Source organism: Mirounga angustirostris, unplaced genomic scaffold, assembly GCF_029215605.1.
Source record: "Mirounga angustirostris isolate CCGP_5_RB_7025 unplaced genomic scaffold, mMirAng1.0.hap1 SCAF_10, whole genome shotgun sequence".
NCBI lineage: Eukaryota > Metazoa > Chordata > Mammalia > Carnivora > Phocidae > Mirounga > Mirounga angustirostris.
Genome location: NW_026991718.1, coordinates 20,046,390 through 20,066,613, shown reverse-complemented (window position 1 = coordinate 20,066,613; position 20,224 = coordinate 20,046,390). Strand labels below are relative to the sequence as shown.

Here is a 20,224-nt window from a genome sequence, read left to right as displayed (position 1 = left end):
GTGTTCCACATGCAGTGGAAGCTTCATATGTATTTGTTTAAAAGAGAGAAATAAAGACAGAACACAAAAATGCAGTCTAGCTGGGGAGATGGTGTAATGGGGGAGTGATGGACAGTGGGTGTTCAGGCTCTATTTTCATCCCTATTGTAACTGTCTTTGTGATTGGGTCAAATTACTTCACTACTCTGTGCTTTAGTTTTCTTTCTGTAAATGAGAAAGTTGTTAAGTGATGTTTAACAATGTTTGCTCCTCACTTTAGTATTTATTCAGTGATTACTTATCAAGTGCCTGTTGTGTGCCTGGCACTGTTATGAAATGCTGGAAATAGAGTAAACAACAAATGGAGTAGTTCCTGCTCTCGCTGATGTTCTGTAATAAGGTGTGGGATGTCTGTCTTCCCTGTGGGTAATAGAAATAGTAATTTGAAGGGCAGCTGAGTTCCAGTCCTCGCTCTGTGTCTGATTTGGGTAGGGCCTTTACAGGTTATTTATTTATTGATTTCCCCCTAAAGATTTATTTATTTATTTGAGAGAGAGAGAAAGAGAGAGAACAAGTGGGAGAGGGACAGAAGCAGAGGGAGAGGGGGAGAGAGAATCCCAAGCAGACTCCCTGCTGAGTGTGGAGCCTGATGCGGGGCTGGATCCCACATCCTGGAGATCATGATCTGAGCTGAAATGAAGAGTCAGACGCTCAACCCACTGAGCCACCCAGGTGCCCCAGGACCTTTATAAGTCATTTAAATGCTTTGTTCCTTTATTTCTCATCTGTAAGATGAAGATAGTGATACCTCAACTATTTACCTTACACAGTTGTTTTAAGACTCAGAATGATGTATGTGGAAATGCATTTGAATATAGCAGTAATGTATAGTGTGTTTCAGTGTCTATAGTAATGTAAAATATCGTTGTATTTTGCTATAGAATTTCACATGGAATTCATTACAACTTGGTTGAGAGAATTCTAGATTAACTTAAATTTGGAATTCAGAGATACTTGAATAATATAAAGTATGTTTGTTTTTCTTCTCTTCACAGAAAAAGATAATGCTAAATATGTTTTTAGACACAATGATGGCCGATCCTCCTCCCCAGTGCCTTGTCTGGCTACCTCTCATGCATAGGCTCGCCCATGTTGAGAATGGTAAGCAGAACTTTGATCATTCAGTCCCTTGTGCTACAGGAAATACATGAACTGATGGTATTTGTAGTGTCCTTAGCTATTAACATTGAAAATTATAATTGACATTTGCTGTCACTGTGTCATTTGAATTTGTGATTTTTAGCTTTCGGAAGAGGGATATTTATTTCTCAAAGAAAAGTAGGGGAAGGGGGCTTATTATTTAGGGTACCAAGAAACAGTAATATCAGGTCATAAAACTTTGTGGGTCAAACTCCAGGCTTTCCCCCACTGAGAATCACTTGAATCCACCTGATTTAGCCATGACTTCCTTTTTTCCCCCCCTTTAATTTATAAAAGTCACAGTTCTAAAAAATTGGATATATGCAGTATCAACCACTAAAACTGTAATGATTTTGGAACAGTTTAAAGGAAAATAGCTACGATAGAATTTGGTACTTCACACATCTTCACTTTCTGCCTTTACTATTTTATCTTGACTTACTCTTGGTATCCTTTCCGGGAATTTGACTTAAATCTTTGTCTTGCTTGGAATTGAAATGGTAGTTATCTCCTGTAACTTCTTAATTCTTTCTTCTATCGCTATCGGTTTATCTCCTTGTTTAGGTTGTGTGAGTTTGTTAAAGGAAAGGCTATAGTTTCTTATGTAACCTCCTCTCAAGGCTCTTGCCTGTTTCTTATTCTGCCAAAGAGAACCAGTAACAGCTGAGAGGCCCGAAAAAGTAGAGCTCTCTTTTTCCCCTTTGTGAGAATGAAATGCACATCCATACTCTGTCTTTTCCCTCTCTCATCCATACCTTTTGTTTTTAAACCTCTCAGCTTTTTGCCCCACTGTGGCCTTAGTTCACAGGTACCTTAGATTCAGGATTATTTTCTTCAAGGTGTAGAATATCTTGACTAAACTAAAACGGCTAAATTTTTTAACAGGATTTTTGGATAGAGATTTATACTGTTAAATTATTATATTATTACTGAAGTATTATTGGCTCTTTTGGAGGCAATACTTTCAAAGCCTGAAGTGTTTTAGGACTTTCATATTCAGTTTGTTTTCTTAAAGTCATTTCGTATGTGCCATACCATATAGAAAGAATCTCATTTGTCCTGATTTTTGTTATCTATATGAACATTTTACTGTGACTTTGTATATAGTGTATTATTTGTTGATTACATTCTTATGAAGTTAGTGATATTTTTCTTAGGGACAGAGAAATAGTATGAACTCATTAACATATCTTGAAAATAAAACGTTATCTATCACAATAACATTTATCTACATATCTTAATTTTTATGGTGGGGAAATAAATTCTAAAATTATGGTATTTCTATATTTCTGTATGGTATTTTTATTGTTGTTTGGGCCTTTTCTATGAAATTCATCACTTGAATTATATTGAAGTTACTACTTATAAGGACAGATATCTATTTAGTTACACAAAAGTTGTACTTTTTATATTGTTTTACTAATCCAAGTGTATCGTGTATAAGATTACTAACATGCGTTCTTCCAAAAAGAATGCTTTTACCAAAACCTGATCTTATTTATAATTGACTGAGTACACTTGATGATCCTCTGCACATTCTGGTTCTTTCCATTTCCACCTGGTCAACCCATGATACTGTCTAATGTGTGGCTCTTGACTGGTGTAGAAGAGGAGAGAAATCACACAGATATACATGTTCAACCAAGATAATCAATATACTTGATAATTTAATATTAATGTACATGTATTATTTAATACTAACCAAAAATAATTGTATAGAATTATAAATGCTGGTATGCTGATGTTGCCTATGTTGATGTGAGCTCCAGATTGATTTGTGAGTAGTGTTCTTTGGTGGAACTTTACTAGATTGTAGTTTTATTGTTTTTAATTAAAAAAATTTTTTTTAAGATTTTATTTATTAGAGAGAGAGAGAGAACGAGTGAGCACAAGGTGGGGAGGGTCAGAGGGAGAAGCAGACTCTCCAATGAACAGGGAGCCTGATGCGGGGCTCGATCCCGGGACTCCGGGACCATGACCTGAGCCGAAGGCAGACGCTTAACCACCTGAGCCACTCAGGCGCCCCTAGATTGTATAGTTTTAATTTGGAGCACAGATTCTTATTAGCACTTAAATTATTCCTTAGAAATATCTTGATGACAAAAGCTTGAATTTTTTAGAGGAAGGATGTCCTTTGGAATTCTCATTCCTGATTTTACTTTTCTTACAGTCTTTAATGATTCTGTTACATTGTTTTCCTCACCTGGTGCTCATTTTTGTTTTTTGAGCCTTGATGGCCTAGTTAATGTCCATTTTTGGAAACAGGACCCCAAATCCTTATTATTGAGATAAGAACTCTTACCTATAACTAACATGGTAATATGTCTAGCCTTACTTTTTTTTTTTTTTAAGCCAGTTAACCACTTACGCCCAGGTGTGTGATAGCTTTTAATCCAGCCAACATTTGAAGGCTTTCAGTTGAAAGGTACTGTGTAAAATACCATTTTCAGGTAACAGAGACACTTAGTACATCATCTGAGCTCTCACGGATCTCATGTTAGGGAACGAAACAAATGTCTCTGCAACTAACAATGATACATCTCTCTAAAACGCAACAGGTTTGGGAAATAAATTTTAGACTGAGAAGGCTTCTTTCTCTTCTTTCCTTACATATTTATCTGAATTTTGAGAAACACGAGTTTCGTTAAAAAAAAAAAAAGAAATTGGTTATTTTCTCAGGTGGGTTGGAATATAATGTAATAACTTGAGAAACTCTTCTCATCTTTAGGGTTAGGGTTAGGGTTATTGTCTTTCCCTTTCATTCTAGTAAATGGCAGGTTCCGTTAACTAGGAGACAATTTAGAATTTTCGCTTCCAATCGTTTTCATCTTTGCTTGTGTACGTGAGGTTTGGTTTTCCCCTGTACTGACTTTATTCCTCCAAATGAAAATGCCTTCTTTCCCTCCCCCGCCCCCGCTGTCTGCTTCCGCAGTCTTCCACCCGGTGGAGTGCTCCTACTGCCGCTGCGAGAGCATGATGGGCTTCCGGTACCGGTGCCAGCAGTGCCACAACTACCAGCTCTGCCAAAACTGCTTTTGGCGCGGCCATGCCAGTGGCCCTCACAGCAACCAGCACCAGATGAAGGAGCACTCGTCCTGGGTAATTGCTTTATGTCCCAGCCCGGGTCCTCCGCTGTTACTCTGTCTCCGCGGCGGCCCCGGGCCGGCTTCCGGGTAGATGCCTTGCGAGCGAGGACGCCGGGTAATCTGGTGTTCGCGCTGATGGCCCATGGCCATGACGGCCATGACGGCCATGACGGCCATGACGGCCATGACGGCCATGACGGCCATGACGGCCATGACGGCCATGACGGCCATGACGGCCATGACGGCCATGACGGCCATGACGGCCATGACGGCCATGACGGCCATGACGGCCATGACGGCCATGACGGCCATGACGGCCATGACGGCCATGACGGCCATGACGGCCATGACGGCCATGACGGCCATGACGGCGGCAAATACCTTGGGCCTCATCCCCTGGTTTTATTGGTTTGTTTGTTTCTTTGTTTGTTTACTTATTTATTTTCATCACTTGATTTTAAAAGGAGAATTTTTAAAGTTCCAGGAGATGGGGATATTATTACAGTTGAAGTGGAAAAGTGAGAAGAGTCTTCTTCTTTTAGAATTGTGCAGCGGGGTATCCCCTCAGAGCTTGCTCTCTGGGCTTTAAGTAAGATTTAAAGTTCTTTTTCTCAAGCATATTTGTTTCATGTCTCTAGGGTTTAAATGTTGCACAGAAAGCTGCATGAAATAAAGGAGTTAAATTTTCATCTCTCTGAGGTTGGGGAAATATTGTATCTTACAGTTGCCACATTGATGTCCGTACGTTCAAAAGTAGTCCTTTAAATAACAATATTTGGGTGCAGGACGTGTGATTTTCCTGCGGTGTTTATAAATCACGTAACAAGCTTAGCATCAATCATTTTTCTTCTCTTTTCTCAGTTTATTTTCAGAGTTTTTAAAATGCCATCCGTTTATTTCCCAAAAGTCGTTTTAAAAACTTTTCCCTTTAGTTTTCGTTGGTTGGTCGGTTGGTTTGCTAAAGGGTAGAACAATATATAGGGTCATACATATAATTCAGGATTTAGGTTCTTACCCTTGGTTATCCTACTGGACTTTAAGTATTAGAAAGCTTCAATTACCAGGGGTTTTTTTCTTTCTTTTTTTTTTTTCTAGTTAGCCTTCTTAAAACTCAATCAAGAAAAAAGGCAAGTAAGTTCATATCAGGGATTGGTTTAAAAAAAAAAACCAAACCAAATTTCAACCCACATGTACACTTCACTTCCTACGTCTCTGACATGTTAGAGATAATTTTTTTTTTTAAATCAGATAGGTTTTCAGTTACACTTAACCATAAAATTTCGTTAAACTGAACATCCTATCCTAGGTTTTGTTGTGTTGTAAATTCCAGTACTTTTTTGGTTGAGGAGTGATTATTTAAAATTTTTAAACAAGCAATGGAAAAAAAAATACAATGTAGTAGTTTCTTTTCTTTTTCATTGAATAGAGATAATCTGTAGATTTTCAAGTTGTTACTTTTCCCTTTCTTAAAGTGCAAGTGTCCCACTTAATTGATTTGTTAATGTTTTTCCCATTGTTTTTTAGAGTCTAACTCTCAACACTGAGATAACTCTTTGCTCTGTTACCACTTAAAATGATTGGATTCATTGAGATGTTTCTTCTGACAATTCTCATTCTAGATGTTGAGGGGAAGTGAGGAACTTGTTCGTCATAGTTTGAACTTGCTCATTTAGCTAATTTGTAGCCCTTTTAAGAAATGGGAATTTTACATTTTTTTTAAAGATAAGTGGCTAAATACTGCTTTATGATTTACAAAGCAGCGTTTCATATACTCTTGAATTTTGGCATTGAGTTAAAACACATAAATGAAGGTACAGAAATCACAAATGAATTCTTGTATTTTTGCTTGATCCTCACAACATTCTTGTGAAGTAAGCCATATTCCCATTTGTTATTTTTATTTTAGCTTTGTTGTTGTTGTTGTTGTTTTTATTTCATTTATTGTTGTTATAGTGACTGGAGATTTCAAGAAAAATCAAGTATTATAGGCATGAAGCTGGTATCAGTTCTGAATTTTGATGAGTATATGCATTATGTGTGACTGATGCATACTGGTAAGGTTTTTTAGTAGTGTGTGTGTGTGTGTGTGTGTGTGTAACTTGTTTTCAAGATTAGAACTGTATGTGCAGTGCCCTTGTTCTTTGAGGAAGATGTGAGTGAATTTTGGGACTGATGTGGGTAAAGAAGATTCCACTAACAAAAAGATGTGTAAATCACTTTAATAGTAATTTCTTTGAAGATTGCCCACTGTGTTTATACTAGTATTTGAGTGAATATTTTTCTGTGTTCACAAGAGATAAATTTAGTGTGCATTTAACAAGTTTGTATATGAATTTGTATTGTAGATTTGATAGGTGTTATATTGGTGCTTGGAAGTTTACTTTGACTTTTCCAAAAGTTTCTGTTTAATGTTTTACCTAAGTAACTATGCAGTGTAATTCATTTATTCTTTTAGTCATCATTCATTTGACTTTAAAATATTTTAGGAAAAAAATGCCATGTGGTATCATATCTGTGATTCATTTTGTGCATTCATTATTCATTCATATTATTTGAGCTCCTACTGTGTCGTTCCAGGCACTGTTACAGGCATGTAGGGTACATCTGTGAACAAATCAGATTCCTGCCCTGTGGGGCTTAAATTTTAAGGGGTATAAAAGAGGTCATTAGGGCTCATTGACATCGCTGTTTTCCTATTTTTGCCGAACATACATCTAGACTACATTTCTCAGCCTTCCCGTATCTAAGAAGGACCATGTAAATAGCACTTATCAGTGGAATGTGATTGGAGTGATACATGTCTTCCGGGAATAAGACCGTTAGTAGCTGAGTGCCTCTTCTGTTCTCTCTGCCAGCTTAGTGGGGAGAATTTCATTAGGACCCATAGGAGGATAAAACCACAAATGAAAGGAAACTAGGTCCTTGAATGATGGGTGGAGAAGAGTATTCTGCCAACCTACTTGAATTGATGGGAGCAAGAGAGAAACTTTGTGTTAAGTTACTGAGGTTTTAGTTTTTGCTATAGTGGTTGGTACTGGAAGTAGAGTCCTGTTAAAAAAAAACCTTAAAATCTGTGTCATTGACTTAGCAGTCAAATAGCTCTGATGAGGACACTCATATTGGAGTTGGGAAGGACAGAAACTCGTGTTATGCAGTGGTGACCAATTGGGTTAATTTGTCATCCATGATAACTTAGAAGGCACATTTCGTGCCACCTGAGCTCCAGGTCAGAAGTTGGAAAGGATTGGAGTGTGAGTGTGTGTTGGCTGTTTTTTTAGGTATGATGAGAAAGAGATGAGCTTAGGAAAGAATTAACAAGTTTTCAAGCAAAAAATGAAAGGAACTAGAGAAAGTTCTGACAGTTGGAGCAGTGACAGGAAAAACAGATTGCTTATAGACCCTGGAGCGCCATAGGTAAGAGTTGAGAAAGGCTTTGAGCAATAAAGGCCTAGGGAACTTTCTCAGTTGAAGAAAGGTAGCTTAGTCCTATGGTGAAGATCAGATAAGGGCATGAGTTCTCGTTCTTGGCTGTTCCTCAGAATCACCTTGTTCTCACATATGTAGCTTCTGATTTAATGGGTCAAAGGTATATGAAACCTAGATAAGGCAGTTTTTAAAAGTTCCCCCAAGTGATTCTCTCATGCAGCCAAAGTTGGAAACTGCTGACCTTTTGTTTCATATGGCCTCCAGGTGGCCTCTGTTAGTTCAAAGCAAGAGGAATGGAGGCAAAGACATAAATCAGGCTTGAGAATTATGTCTAGGAAAGGACTTTGTGTGTGGTTACTGGCACTTGGAACTGACTGGAAACAAATAGATCAAAGGCCTACTAAGTTTTTGAGGGAATTGTATATTGGCAAAGGAACCATGAGCCTGCATGTAACAAGCCCTTGACTATTTGAGCTGTAAACCTACTTCTTAAGGATCCAGACCTTGCTCTGGGAAGAGATGGGTTATGAAGGTTATACAGCCCCTAGGGAGGGCATGCCAGAGCCCACTTTGCCAAGGAGGAGATTGGATAAGGAAGAACCTCCTGCTCGTGTTCCTTCATTGTGTAGTGGAACTGGGGAGGGTGGGTGCAGATAATTTGCCCTGTTTGTTCCTAGTTTGCATCATAAAGAGCTACACATGGTCTTGTTAAAGAAGACTTCGATGTACCCAGAGGCCCTGGACTTGTCTTTAGATGCACTGACTAAATGGGACCTCAGGTTTTCTCTTGCGAGAGATTTAAGTGTGTTTTATGTGTAGAAAGAGGAAGAAAAAGGTATTTCATGATTAGAATTACTTACCAATATCCATGTTTTCCTTCTCTTCCTGGACCTACACCTAGATGATATAGCCCATCCTCCTTGCAGCCCGATGGGGCCATATGACTAGTTCTCACCAGCGGAATTTATTTGCAAGTGATCTGTGTTACTTCTGGGTCAAGGCTGTTTTAAGCAGATGTGTCCCTCTCATCTTCTCTTTACCCTTCTCACTCCCAGTAGACACTGGCCACATGGAAGGATCTCCAAAGAAACAAGTAGAGGCAGATGTCCTTAGATGGGTATCTGGTAGATGGATCAGAGCCCCTCAGCCAATTTACACTGGACTCGCACATGAGCAGGAAATCAGAAAGCAGAATCCAGAGTATCGGGTCATAGAGGCTGTGTTGAGAAAGTGAGATTTGAGCGTGTCTTGGGTGTCTGTAGCAGACATTTGGGGAGGAGGAGGCGTTTTCAGCATGGAGTCTGAGGGCAGGAGTGTGCTTCTGAGTTCCGGGAACAGCAGAGAAGCCTGTGTGCCCAGAGTGGAGTCAATAGGAGGAGGAGGACTACAGGAGAGGAGGTCAGATCGCTCACAAGGGCCATGCTGGCCATTGTAAGGATGTTGGCCTTTGCTCTAGGGAAATGAGGAGTCTTTAGAGAGTTTTGAGTAGAAGAATGGTATGGCTTGATTTATCTTTTAAAATGATCAGGCTGGATAACATGTAAAGGGTAAAGTGGGAGGAAAAGATAGAAGCAGAGAGACCATTTCAGGAGAAATGACTGCAGTCATCAAAACCAAATGCGGTAGGATGGTGGTAGTCAGGTGGTGACAAGGGTGGAACGAGGATGTACTTTAAAAATTGCCTGATGGGTTGGATGTGGCTTGGGAGAGAACAGGAGTTAAGATTTTGTCCTAAACAACTAGAAGGATGGAATTGTCATCAGCTGAGATGGGACAGCTGTGGATAGAGCACACATAGAGGTGAGGATTGAGAGTTCACTGTGGAAATTCAGTTTGAATTTAAGGTGCTTACTAGATATCCATATGGACTTGTTGAATAGGCCCTGGCACATGAGCCTAGACATCAAGAAGGAAGTCTGAGATAGAAATCAGCTTGGGGGTCCTTGGCAAGTGGATGATACTGAAAGCCATGAGACTGGATGGTCCCCCCGAGTGAGTGAGTAGAGAGAGAGCAGAGAAGAAAAAAGAGAAGAGGAATGAGAACTGACGTCAGGGGTCATCATTAAGAGATCTGGGAGAAGAGAAGAACCTGCAAAGAGTGACGCAGGGGAAGAAGCTCTCCTGGAAGCGTGTGAAGAGTGTTTGGAGAAGGAGGGAGCGATCATCTGTGTCCAGGGCTGTGACAGACAGTCCAGTGAGAAGATTGAGAAGTGGCCCCTCATCTAACAATGTGGGGGTCGTCTTGCAAGAGCAGTGGGGACAAAACCTGTCTGAAGTGATCTATTCTAACACTGTTTTCTGATAGTTGTTCTTAGTGGGATTTTAGGAGACCCGATTAATCCCACTTTGCTTTTCCCACTCACAACTGCAGCCTCCCAGGAGTTAGGCAGATGGCAATCTGTTCAAGAAGGTGGTTTTAACTGTGAGGGAGTAATGGCCTTGCCAGTGGCCCCTGAATTGAATACAGCCCACCCCAGTGCAGGCCCTTCCAGCAGGGAGCAGAGCTGGAAGCTCAAGGCTGAGGGCGCAGAGGAGAATGTGTGCTTTATGTGGTGCCTGCAGATACCAGGAAACAAGGGAGGGGAAATGGCTGAGCTGGCATGTTCATGCCTTCCCTCGGACCAGCTAGGCTGGTCAGAAGAATGAGGGGCAGAGAGGGACCCGGGGGGTCCTCCACATGGAAGCAAGGCAGTGGGCCATGTAATCGGTATTGATTTTTACATTCTAGTTTGCAAGGATATATTCAACATCTTCTCTGAGGTTCCCGGGTCGTATTCCTGGTAACCTTGCCACCAGGAGGCCTGCGGTGTACAGTGTTTTAGTTATTGTTGCTGCAGAATAAGCGTCTACAAAACTAGGGACTGAAAACAGCTATTTTGTTAGGCCCACGGCTTTGGTGTCAGGAGTTTGGACAGGGCAGAGGGGCTGGGTTGTTCCTGCTCCATGACTTCTGGAGCCTCTGCTGGATTTCTGAAATACCAGGCAGGGTGGGTGGCTTGAATGACTGGAGGCTTCTTCACTCGTGTGTCTGGCATCTGCCTGGGGAGGGCTAGAAGGCTGGGCTCCACCAGGCGGTATCCTGGAGCCACCTGTGTGTGGCCTGTGGCCTGTGCATTCCACAGCATGGTGGCTGTGTTTTCAGAGAGAGCGTCCCTGGAGGAAGCATCTGGAAAACCAGTGTTCCAGGAGCGTTAGGGGAAAGCTGCAAGGCCTTTCCTGCCTGAGCTGTGGAAGTCATGCAGTCACGTTCTGCCAAATTGTGCTGGTTACAGCATCGAGGCCCTAGGGCCAGTCCAGCTGGGGGGAGGGAGAGGATGCTGGGGGTGGTGGTGGCCATAAAGGCCCATCCGAAGGAGCATGTGTGGTGTGGTGAGTGGTATGGTGCAGTTATGTTTGGGAATAATTCCTGGCATATAGTTAATCCTCAGTAAGTATTTGTTAAATAGATGAATGAAAGAACATACAAATGAGGATATCCAACCGTGCATCCAGTCTGCCACGCTGAGGAGAAAGCTTTATGATCTGCACAAGGCTTTCTGTTCAAATGGTTAATTCACCCAGAGAAACTATCTATCATGTTTTTCTACGAAGTTATACTTTTTAAAAGAGCACTTTGTTAAAACAACTATGCATAATATTTACTGGGATTTTTTTTCTCATATTCCAGTATTCAGATTTGGAGGATGATTCTTTCAAAGTATTTCAAATAGAGTGTTGTTGTTGTTTTTAATCACTGTTAAATGATCTTAACCCTGGCCTTCATTTTCCTTGGTCAGGGCATACATGCTTTTCTGATTTATTTTATGCATTTTCCCCTTCTTCCTTCCCTCCCTGTCCTCCTCCTCCTTTTTTTTCCTCCTCCTCCTCCTCTCTCTCTCCCTGTCTCTCATGTCTCTCACTTTCTTTCAATTAGCGTGAAATATATGTAACATAAAATTTACATTTTACCTCTTTTTAGGTGTCCAGTTCACTGGCATTAAGCACATTCATATTGTCGTGCAGTCATCGCCACCATCCATCTGGAGCTTTTCCATTTTCCCAAACAGAAGCTCTTAACCCTTTCTCAGAAAGGCTAGGAAGAAGCCATTTCCTGCCCTCCCCTCTGCCTTACCTTCAGATCTCTGCTTACCCTGATCTTCACTTTACCAAGAAAAATTTGGTCTCCACTTGGCAGGAAGGCTGTTTGTGTGTTTATACAAAATGCACTTGTAGTAACACGGCTACTATTTGTTAGTTGAGTGGCTTAGTAGAGCGAGTTATATAATACAGAATATATGGAAATTTCACCTTTCTTCCCAGCAGAGGGCAGGCTCCATCTCTGAACAAAGTTACTTACCTTGTTCTTCAGAATCTATAAATGAGGAAGTATTTGGATTTGTTTAGCAATCTCTGTTAATATTATTGCTTCTTTTTAAAAAATAAATATTAACAGGCAACACACATATGTCTAGTATACTTATTTGGGCATTAGTGATATTAAATAATTTACCTTAAGGGTTCAGAGCAAATTTTTTTGTCATAGACCTGGACCAGTTAAGATTTGTTGTTGACCTGTCCTTGTCAGAAGCAGTATTTAGTTCTCATGTGACTAGCACACCTCTCCTCACATCTCTAGAATTTTGAGAGGATATGTATGCAATGAGAAAAAAGTATGCTTCTTGGTCATGTTTCTGCCCAGGTTCAAATAGTCACGTCCTAATTTAACTACTTTGTACATATAGTGTAAAACTAGGCAGGAGGATTTAAAATTTTTTTTAATTTTTAAAATTCAAGTATAATTAACGTACAGTGTTATATTAGTTTCAGGTGTACAATATAGTGATTCAACAACTTTATACCTTACTCAGTGTTCTTCATTAAGTGTGCTCTTAATCCCCTTCACCTATTTCACCCCTCCCCCACCCACCTCCCCTCTGGTAATCATCAGTTTGTTCTCTATAGTTAAGAGTCTGTATTTGGTTTGTCTCATTTTTTCCCTTTGTTTATTTGTTTTGTTTCTTAAATTCCAAATATGAATGAAATCATATAGTATTTGTCTTTCTCTGATTGACATGTTTTACTTAGCATAATACTCTCTAGGTCCATCCACATTGTTGCAAATGGCAAGATTTCATTCTTTTTTTATGGTTGAGTAACATTCCATCATATGTATACCACACCCTCTTTATCCATTCGTCTATTGATGGACACTTGGGTTGCTTCCAAAATTTGACTATTGCAAATAATGTTACAATAAACATAGGGGTGCATATATCTTTTTGAATTAGTGTTTTTGTTTTCTGTGAGTAGATACCTGGTAGTGGAATTATTGGATCATGTAGGAATTTTATTTTTTCCATTTTCCACAGTGGCTACACCAGCTCATCTCTCACCAACAGTGCATGAGGGTTCCTTTTTAGGAGGACGTTTTTTAAAGGCATAAGGCAGTATCCACACTTGTGGCAAGTTATAGCACAAGGTAAGACAAATACATGAAGACATTCCACACAGAATCTACAAACTGGACATGTAGCCCAATGCCCCACACTCCTCAGAGAAGCTGCTGAGACTGTCCGCTGTGGTTCCCACCTCTGTTTTCATTAATCACGATCCGCTCTCACTGTCTTACTGACACCACCATTCCCATCTCCATCTGTCGGTGACTCATTGCTCCCCCACCCCCACCCCCATCCTTCTTGCAGTCCTCAGTCCTCTGCATCTCGAGTGCTTTTACAACTGCTGCTCCTTAGGCAGCAAGCTGCCCTCACTTGTCCTGCTTCTTAAGCATTTCTTTTACCCCCGTCTTAATTGAAGTTTGGCTGTCTGTTAGGAGCTCCCCTTCTCCTGCACCCTTTCAGTTGGTAGCTATTTATTCTCCCACATCTATGTGTTTTTGGGGATTGGGAGGTGAAATTATTGTGAGGGTGGCTATATAATTTATCATATACAACAGACTTACTTGAGAGTAAAGGAGGCCCTATTCTTTATGCAGGGAGGCACAGCATGCAGAAACTGGGATTTCCTGGGTAAACTGTTTATGGACACTGTTTTAGTGTTCTGTTACTGCGTAATAAATTATTACAACGTTAGCAGCTTAAAACAACAGAGATTTGTTATTTCCGTTTCTGTGTGTCAGAGGCCTAGGCAATGGCTTGACTGGATTCTATGCTCTAGGTCTTACTGGGCTGACTTCAGGGTGTCAGTCGAGATTGTAGTTATCATCTGGGTTGGGGGGGTCCTCTTGCCAGCTCACTGGTTGGCTGAATTCATTTTATTGCAGGTATGGTATCGAGGTCCCCATTTTCCTGCTAGCTTCCAGCCAGGGAGGACTCTCAGTTCCCAGAGGTCACCTGCAGTTCCCTACCATGTGGCCCCCAGAGGCAGTTTACAAAATGGACATTTGCTTTCTTCCAAGCCAGTTGGAGCAGATTTCTCTGACTTCCTCTTCTGCAACTCGCCAGAAAAAATGCTCCTTTTAAAGGGCTCACCTGATGATACCAAGCCCATCAGGGTAGTCTCCCTTTTGCCATATCAGAGGGGTGATAGAGTTCATCATCTTCACAGGTTCCAACTACATTCAAAGGGGAAAGGATTCTCTGAGGACAAGTGTTACTGAGAGTCAGCTTAGAATTCTGCATGTACTACTCATCCTCGTCATTTTCTTCCTTGTTTTCTACCTTGCCGCTTCTAGACCATTACAACCTGAATCTCCAGGATTAAACAACCAACAACAACAACAACAATAAGCAAGACACTTTTTTGAGGCTCGTGCCATTTTAGCTCTACCCTCCTTCTTCTTTTCTGATTGCAGTTCTCTTGTCGTTTCCCTTCATTCCAGGATGGATTGGTACCAGAATTGTGGTCACTTCTTGGGTGATTTCAGTATCTAGAGAGTCAATCCTTTCAAGACCCTGGCCACACAGTTTCTTGACTTCCTGGACTCTGACAGTCTTCTCCGCTGAGCCTCAGACATCCACTCCCCCATGTACACCCTGGACCCTCTCAGCACCTCTGACTGCTCTACTTCAGAACCACTGATTTAGATGCCCCATTCTGTGTTGTCATTCCAGCTGACTTGTTCAACTGCTCTCTCATTAAGACCATCCCCTATCTTCCTCCAGCCTCTACTCCATTGACTTGTCTGCATTCTCAGTCCTCTCTTTGTCTTTCTTTTCTCTTTATCGTTTTAGATATGGTGCTTCTTTCCTATACCATAAACTCCATTGTCCTGTGACTTTTTTTTTTTAATCCATCTCTCTGTCAACTAAATTCATGGATGAATTAATCTGTCTGCTTTCTCTTAAGTATTTCTGGAGAAAGCCATACAAAAGGGCAGACTAGTATTACCATAAACTCATGATCATGAACTTCATAGTGACTCTCAGTACTGCAATCCTGTTCTCTGAACACCTTGCTTTTCCATTTTTTGCAATGGTCAGTTAAAGTTGTATAGGAATAAAATCTCCATTTAAAAATAACCATCTACCCCCACTCTTCCCTCTCTTTCAAAAGCTGACCTCCTTTCTTACTACACAGAGAAAACAAAAGCCATTAGAAGGGAACTCCCTTAACTTTCTGCTGCTGAGTTCACTCACTCATTTATATTTATTCAACAAATTCTTATTAGGTACCTGCTACATAGCAGGTGTACAGTGAAAACTATAAAACATCATTGAAAGTAATTAAGGAAAACCTAAGTAAATAGAAATACCTACACATTTGTAGATTGAAGGACTTAATATTGTTAAGATGACAGTACTCCCTAAATTTATCTACAGATTCAATGCAATTTCCATGAGAATCTCAGCTGCTTTTTTTCATAATCCTATAAGCTGATACTAAAATTCATATGGATATGCAACGGACTCAGAATAGCCAAAACAATCTTGAAAAAGAAGAACACAGTTGGATAATTCACACTTCCTGACTTTAAAGCTTATCTCAGTAATAAAACACTAATCAAGACAGTGTAGTACTTGCATGAGGTTAAATGTATAGGTAGATTAATGGAACAGAATTGAGAGTCCAAAAATAAGCCCTTACATTTGTTGTCAACAGATTTTCAACAAGGGTGACAGGACTGTTCAGGAGGGGAAGAATAATCTTTTCAAAATATGGTGCTGGGACAATTGGATATTTACATGCAAAAGACTGAAACTGGACTCCTACCTTATACAGTATAAAAAATTAACTCAAAGTGGGTTATAGACCTAAATGTAAGAGCTAAAACTAAGAAACTCTTAGAACAAAACATAGGCATAGATTTTTGTGACCTTGGGGTATGATACCTGCACCTTCCTAGATGTGATACTAAAAGCACAAGCAACAGACAAATAATAGATAATTGAACTTCATCGAAATTAAAAAGTTGATGCTTCAGAGAACACCATCAAGACAGTAAAAAGGCAATTTACTGAAAAGGAGGAAATACTTGAAAATCATATATCTGATAAGGGACTTGTATCCAGAATTATAAAGAACTCTTATAACTCAACAAAAACCACCAAATAACCCAATTTAAACATGAGCAAAGGGAAAGTAGAGTGGTGGTTACCAGGAGCTGGGGGTGGGGGAAAGAATGAGAGTTGTGTAATCAGTACAGAGTTTCAGATTTGCAAGACGAACAAGTTTGGGAGATCTGTTTCACAACAGTGTGAATATACTTACCACCACTGGAGTTAAGTAATGGTTGAGATGGTCAATTTTCTGTCATGGGGTTTTACAGTGAAAAAAAAAGTAAGTTGACTTTAGGGGGAAAATGGGTAAAGGATCTGAATAGACATTTCTCCAAAGAAGATATACAAACGGCCAATAAGCATGTTGAAAAGATGCTCAACGCCATTAGTCATTAGGGAAATGTCTAATCAAAGCCACCATGAGATGCCACTTCATACCCACTCCTCTCCTTATTTCTTAAAATAAGAAAAGATTGACAATAACTAGTGGTAACGAGAATGTGAAGAAACAGGAACCCCGGTACACTGCTGGTAGGAATGTAAAATTTTTCCACTGTGGAAAAACAGTCTAGTAGTTCCTCAAAATGTTAAACAGAGTTACAATGTGGTCCGGCACTCCCAGGTGAGAATGGAGAATTCTCCTTTGGGAATTGAAAATACACGTGCACACAAAAACTTGTATATGAGTGTTCATAGCAACATTATTCGAAATAGCTAAAAAGTGGAAATAACCCAAGTATTGGTCAACTGACGAATAGATAAGCACAATGTATGTCAATATAGTGGAATATTACTAGACAAGAAAAGGAAATGAAGTACTGATATATGCTAAAACATGGATGAACCTTGAAACTATGCCAAGTAAAAGAAGCCAGACACAAAATGTCACCTCTTGTATGACTCCATTTATATGAAATGTCCAGAATAGGCAAATGCAAAGAGACAGAGAGCAGATTTGTGGTTGCCAAGGCCTGAGGAGAGGGGAGGAATGGGGTGTGACTGCCAATGAGTATTGGATTTCTTTTCGGGGTGAAAAAAATGTTCTGAAATGAGATAATAGTTATGGTCGTACAACTCTTTCAGTATACTAAAAACCACTGAATTGTAATGTTAAAAGGGTGAATTTAATGGTCTGTAAATTATATCTCAATAAAGCTGTTTCGTTTTTTTTTTTTTTAACTTGGTCAAGAAAAGCCTTTTTGAAGAAGCGACATTTAAACTGAGATTGGAATGACTAACTTGAGGTTGGTGGTTATAAATTCAAAGTCCGACCAGTCAGCATAGTTGGGTATTTACTTCCCCAGTGTGTAGAGGGTAGAGGAGCAGAGCGGATGAAGTTGGGGTTTAGACAGAGAGTATGACAAAGGAAGAGAGCTGGCAGAGTGGTGGGGTTGGAGAGTATGCAAAGAAATGAATACAATAATGGGCCATGGAGTGTAGGTTGATTAAAGGAGAAATGAGGCCTTGAGGGATATAGGGGACTGGGGGAAGGTGGTAGGCTCAGTGGAGAATAGGACCTGCTGGCATTGAAGTATTGCTGGAGGTAGGTCCTTAAAGGAGTGAGCTAGACGAACAGAAGTTTGTATGAGAGTGGGGTGCTTGCAATCGAGATTTTTGGTGATGTACAGTCATTGGCAGTAAAATGTTCCAGGATATGACTGTGAGGCTGGTGGCGGATATCGAGGAGGGGAAAGGTGGTTGAAGGTGAGTTCAAGGAAGACCAGTGTATAAGTAAGTTTCCTAGAACTGCCAGAACAAATTATTGCAGACTTGGTGACTTAAAGCAGAAGTTTTGGACACCACAGATTTGAAGTCAAGATGTCAGCAGGACCACACTCCCTGTGGAGACTCTAGGGAAGAATCCGTTTGTATTAGAGGTCTCCAGAGAAACAGAACCTCTGTACGTATTACGTGTATTGATACATATATATTTATATATAAGGAGATTTATTATAAGGAATTGGTTCACGCAGTTCTGGAGGCTGACAGGTCTCGAGGTGTGCAGGATGAGTCAGTAAGCTGGAGCCCCAGGAGAGCCGATGGTGGAGTGCCAGTTTTGGTCTGACAGCTTGGGAACCTGGAGAACCAAGGGTGACATTCTGGTCTGGGCCTCCAGACCCAGGAAGAGCAGATGTTTCCATTCACGTCTGAAGGCAGGAACAAGCCAGCATCCTAGTTCATAGGCAGTCAGGCCAGAGGAATTCTTTCTTATCTGGGCGAGGGTCAGCCTTTGTGTTCTGCTCAGGTCTTCAACTAATTGGATGAAGCCCACTCGCATTAGGGAGGGGAGTGTGCTTTACTTGGTCTACCAATTTATATGTTAATCTCCTCTAACTAAAAACACCCTCACAGGAACACTGAAAATAATGTCTGACCAAATATCTGGGCATCCAGTAGCCCAGCAAGTTGATGTGAAATTAACCGTCACACCATTCTTTGCCTCCTCTCGCTTCTGGTGGCTCTTGGCATTTCTTGACTTGTGGCTGCATCCCTACAGGTACCACCTCCGTGGTCACACCGCCTCTTCCTCTTCTTTCTCTTCTCCTTTGTGTGTCTATTTTATGAGGAGACAGGTAATTGCATCTGGGCCCACCCAGATAATTCAAGATAAACTCTTTGTCTCAAGGTCCTTAACTTAATCGTGTTTTGCCATAGAAGGTAATATTCACCCTTTTTGCCATATAGGCAATATTCTTGCGTTCCAGAGATTAGGATGTGGATATATCTTTGCGGGCCACCATTCAACCCACTATAACTAGTATATGGGAAAGGTCAGCTATGTGGATGTTGGAATCAACAGGAATTATGGCCGGTGTAATGTTGGACTCCACTACGGACAGATACGTAGCATTTTGGTCTGATGATGTGAAATTCAGAACTGGGGTTTTAAGGAAAAGGCAGAATGATGTGAGAGTGGCAGTGAGATTCTAGGAGAAGATCAGTTTGAGGGTATGAGAGAGAAAGCAGCTGCCTCTTGAATGGCTGCAGGGGCAGCTGAGCCGTCGGGGAAAGCCAGGTTTCCTCCAGGGCAAGAAGGTGAGGTAACACTCAGAGAAGAGGATTCTCTGCCAGAGAAGGGGGATGGGGGTGCGGACTATGAAGACAAGTAGAATGAGAATTGAGGATCAGTGGGAGATGGGGCCGTGGGAGGGCATTACAAGGCCTGATGGGAGTGAGCATCCAAGTGGGAGTCTTGGATTTCTGATGAAACAAGCATGGTGTGATAACCTGATGACAGAGGTTGTGCTGGAACGCGTCCCAGGTAGTGTCCAGTGCAGACCATGGTGCTGCTGCTAGCAGCGTGAGTTGGGACAGGTCTTCCCAGGCACGCGCAGAGCCCTGTGCCCGTCCTGCCTCCTGTCCCTGTGGTATGAAGGCCTGGGAGGGAAAGGGCCCTGAAGTTCTCCTGACCGACAGACTAACCGCTTCACTGGCCAAGGTGCTCCCTCTGAAACTGTGGACTTTGTGGTGCCATCTGAGAGAGAGAAGGAACAGGCTGGAGATACCTGATAGCAGTTATCAGCATTTTCAGTAGGTTGATTGGGAGTTTTAAATATTGCTTTTTTCAGCATCTGAACATTGCCCCCACTCTACTATGGTATTTGGATGTACTATTTATTCTTAAATCCATTTACAGCTGCAAAAGTGCTGAGTTTGAAAGCAGAACATTTGAAATGGACCCAGCTGTTTAAAAAGATGGATGCTTATCAAAGAAAGTATTGGTGTATAGTTTATGAACAATAAGTCATTTTTTCCATCCAGCTTGATTATTCTTAGAGCAAAGAGATGACAGGGAGGTTTTCCATTGCAGAGAAATGTATGACTTAACCCAAACAATGCTTCAGATGAGCAGTTTCCTCCCACAGTCCTGACTCCCCCGCAGCACTTTCTCCCACTTTAGATCTTTTCTGATTCTTACAGGTGGCCGCCAGAGCTGAGCTGGAGAACGTGTACCCTACTTCCATGTGTGGAGAGGGTTATAGGGATCCATATGACCCTGCGATGTGAATTGCTTGTTTCTATATTAACTCACATACATCAGGAATTGCCTGTATAAACTGGTGCTTTCTGAGGTCTAGTGGTGCAGATTTAGGGTAG

The 20,224-nt window shown here is 41.0% G+C and overlaps 1 protein-coding gene across 7 annotated transcripts in view; it reads left to right on the top strand.

The window, feature by feature from the left end:
- Positions 1-20,224, top strand: part of DTNB (dystrobrevin beta) — a 227,678-nt gene that overhangs the window by 74,042 nt on the left and 133,412 nt on the right. For all 7 annotated transcript variants that reach the window (XM_064571948.1, XM_045884216.3, XM_045884214.3 and 4 more), the window contains 2 exons: positions 1,035-1,140; positions 4,112-4,278. In XM_064571948.1, coding sequence (XP_064428018.1) covers positions 1,035-1,140; positions 4,112-4,278 — 273 coding nt within the window. The remainder of the gene's footprint in view (positions 1-1,034; positions 1,141-4,111; positions 4,279-20,224) is intronic.